Source organism: Cyprinodon variegatus, unplaced genomic scaffold (assembly GCF_000732505.1).
Source record: "Cyprinodon variegatus isolate N-32 unplaced genomic scaffold, C_variegatus-1.0 Scaffold82, whole genome shotgun sequence".
Classification (NCBI taxonomy): Eukaryota; Metazoa; Chordata; class Actinopteri; order Cyprinodontiformes; family Cyprinodontidae; genus Cyprinodon; species Cyprinodon variegatus.
In genome coordinates, this window is record NW_015150535.1 from 158616 (window position 1) to 160687 (window position 2072).

General features: G+C 38.5%; 1 protein-coding gene across 2 annotated transcripts in view; it reads left to right on the top strand.

Moving 5' to 3' along the window:
• The window catches only part of pip5k1b (phosphatidylinositol-4-phosphate 5-kinase, type I, beta), a 37419-nt gene that overhangs the window by 25768 nt on the left and 9579 nt on the right, over positions 1 to 2072 (top strand). For both annotated transcript variants that reach the window (XM_015373170.1, XM_015373171.1), the window contains exons 7-8: positions 1101 to 1285; positions 1421 to 1501. In XM_015373170.1, the coding sequence (XP_015228656.1) occupies positions 1101 to 1285; positions 1421 to 1501 (266 nt within the window). The remainder of the gene's footprint in view (positions 1 to 1100; positions 1286 to 1420; positions 1502 to 2072) is intronic.

Here is a 2072-nt window from a genome sequence, read left to right on the forward strand (position 1 = left end):
GCCACACAGTGATGGTCTTCTGTGTGGGTTTGGGGCGGTGCACCACTCGAAGAATGCGAAACTGCAACGGTTAGAACGGCCGCTTCCCTACGACTTTTTTAAAAAATGCGTGTGCAAGAGGATGCACGAGCCTTTCTCCTCCTGCACGCCGTGTATAAAATGTTCTGTTTTCATAGATCTTAGCTTACTGTGTCCACATACAGCCGGGACTATACAGTGGACTTTATAGTGAACTCAATTAACTGACCGTTCGGACAGATGATCACTGCTTTTTATTTTCCCTTGGTCACGTAACTGCGCTGGGCCTGCGCCATCTTTACTAGTCACCGCTGTCTGGTAGAGACAGCCTATGGCGACAAAAGGCCACAGTGACAGCAAATCCCATAATGCTTTGTGAGGAGAGCTCCGCGCAAAGCATTCTGGGATATATCTGCCTCTTCTGAGGCCTTTCTTTTCTTCTCATACTCTTCATAGACACTTTTTTTTCTTACAATCCTCGGCCATTTTCAAAGAACCGCGCTGAGAAAGCTTCAACCACTGTCTGAAACCCTAGCTCACCACACATATACGCCTGAAAGTGCGCATGCGCGGAAAAAGATAGCTGATGGGGCGAGCACAAAAAATAGCCTTACGTAAACATATCACCAGAATGATTGACGAGTAGGAGGACCACTTATTTAGATGATCCACCCAGAAATAAAAGATCGTCCTCTATACCTTTAATATTCGTAAAATTATCAAACCTACATTTCTCTTTAGACGTAGTAATTAGACACATGGCAAAAAGACAAAATATAATCAAACAACCTCTTCAGTTAGCGTAGCAAACAAACTTCAAGCATCAAGAAAGTAATTTATAGAAGGTCAAATGTAAAGGTTAAAGTCTTAAAGTCTTTCAATTTTAAATGTCTAACATGGAAGATATTTGCTGTTAGGGTTCATGCTAACTTGGCTCATAAATTACAGCTAAAATACTTAAAACTTGGAACAAAATGTTACTAAATCTTGTTAAAAAAGCTTATTTTCCCCAACGGATATATAAGCTTAGCTTGGGTTTCTTCTTTAAAACCCGTACTCATGCTTAACTTCTGCTTCATCAGGTCCTTGAGAGCTTTAAGATCATGGACTACAGTCTGCTGCTGGGGATTCATGTGTTGAATAGGAAGCCGCTGAGCAGAGGAAACAGACTGGATAGCAGAAGAGGACAGAAAGTGCTTTACTCCACGGCGCTGGAGTCCATCCAGGGAACCGTAAAGGACCCAGAACCGGTTGCGGATGACGACACGTGAGTAAACAATTTTGTGAAAACTGACGTGCAAATAAATGAATCACTTTAAAAGTTATGATCCGATGCAAAACACATAAGAAAAAAAGGTTAAATATGCAAATATGTCTGAATGAAAGTCTTTTCTTTTTCTAGATTTGGGGGAATTCCTGCCAAACACAAGGATGAAAACCTGCTCATCTTTTTAGGAATCATTGACATCCTTCAGTCATACAGGTACTATAGATACATGTACTAAACAAAACTGGGAACCTTTAAGTGCTTTTAGGTTTATGAAATTTTCGTAACGTATACAGGAAGATAAAGTATTAGTTATTGTTAAGTGTTGTTTTATATATTTCTTATATCCATGACATAAGGTCAGTTATTGATTGAGGATTCTAGCTACACTCTAACAGCCCAATATCAGCCAAAAAAACACATTTTAAAGTATAGCCTGCATCTAAAACTTCAGATATAAGCAAGTTGAGAGAAATACTCTGCTTCTTTTTAATGTTTATGTAACCTATTGATCAGTTGCTTTCATACCCACTATTGAAGACTAACCTTTTCTGAATAATATCACTTCATCTAAAACATTTTCTTATGCTACAATTACTTAATGAGCAATAAAGATATGTATAATTTTTGCTAATATCATTTCGGCTCAATATTGTTATCATTCAAGACCCGAAGCGGCAATATTGGTATCATAACTGAAGTAAAAAAGTTGGATCATGTCATGATTTTACTAAAGTTCAGACACAAATGCAGAAGACCAAACAGGGAGACCAGGGAAAAGGTTTAA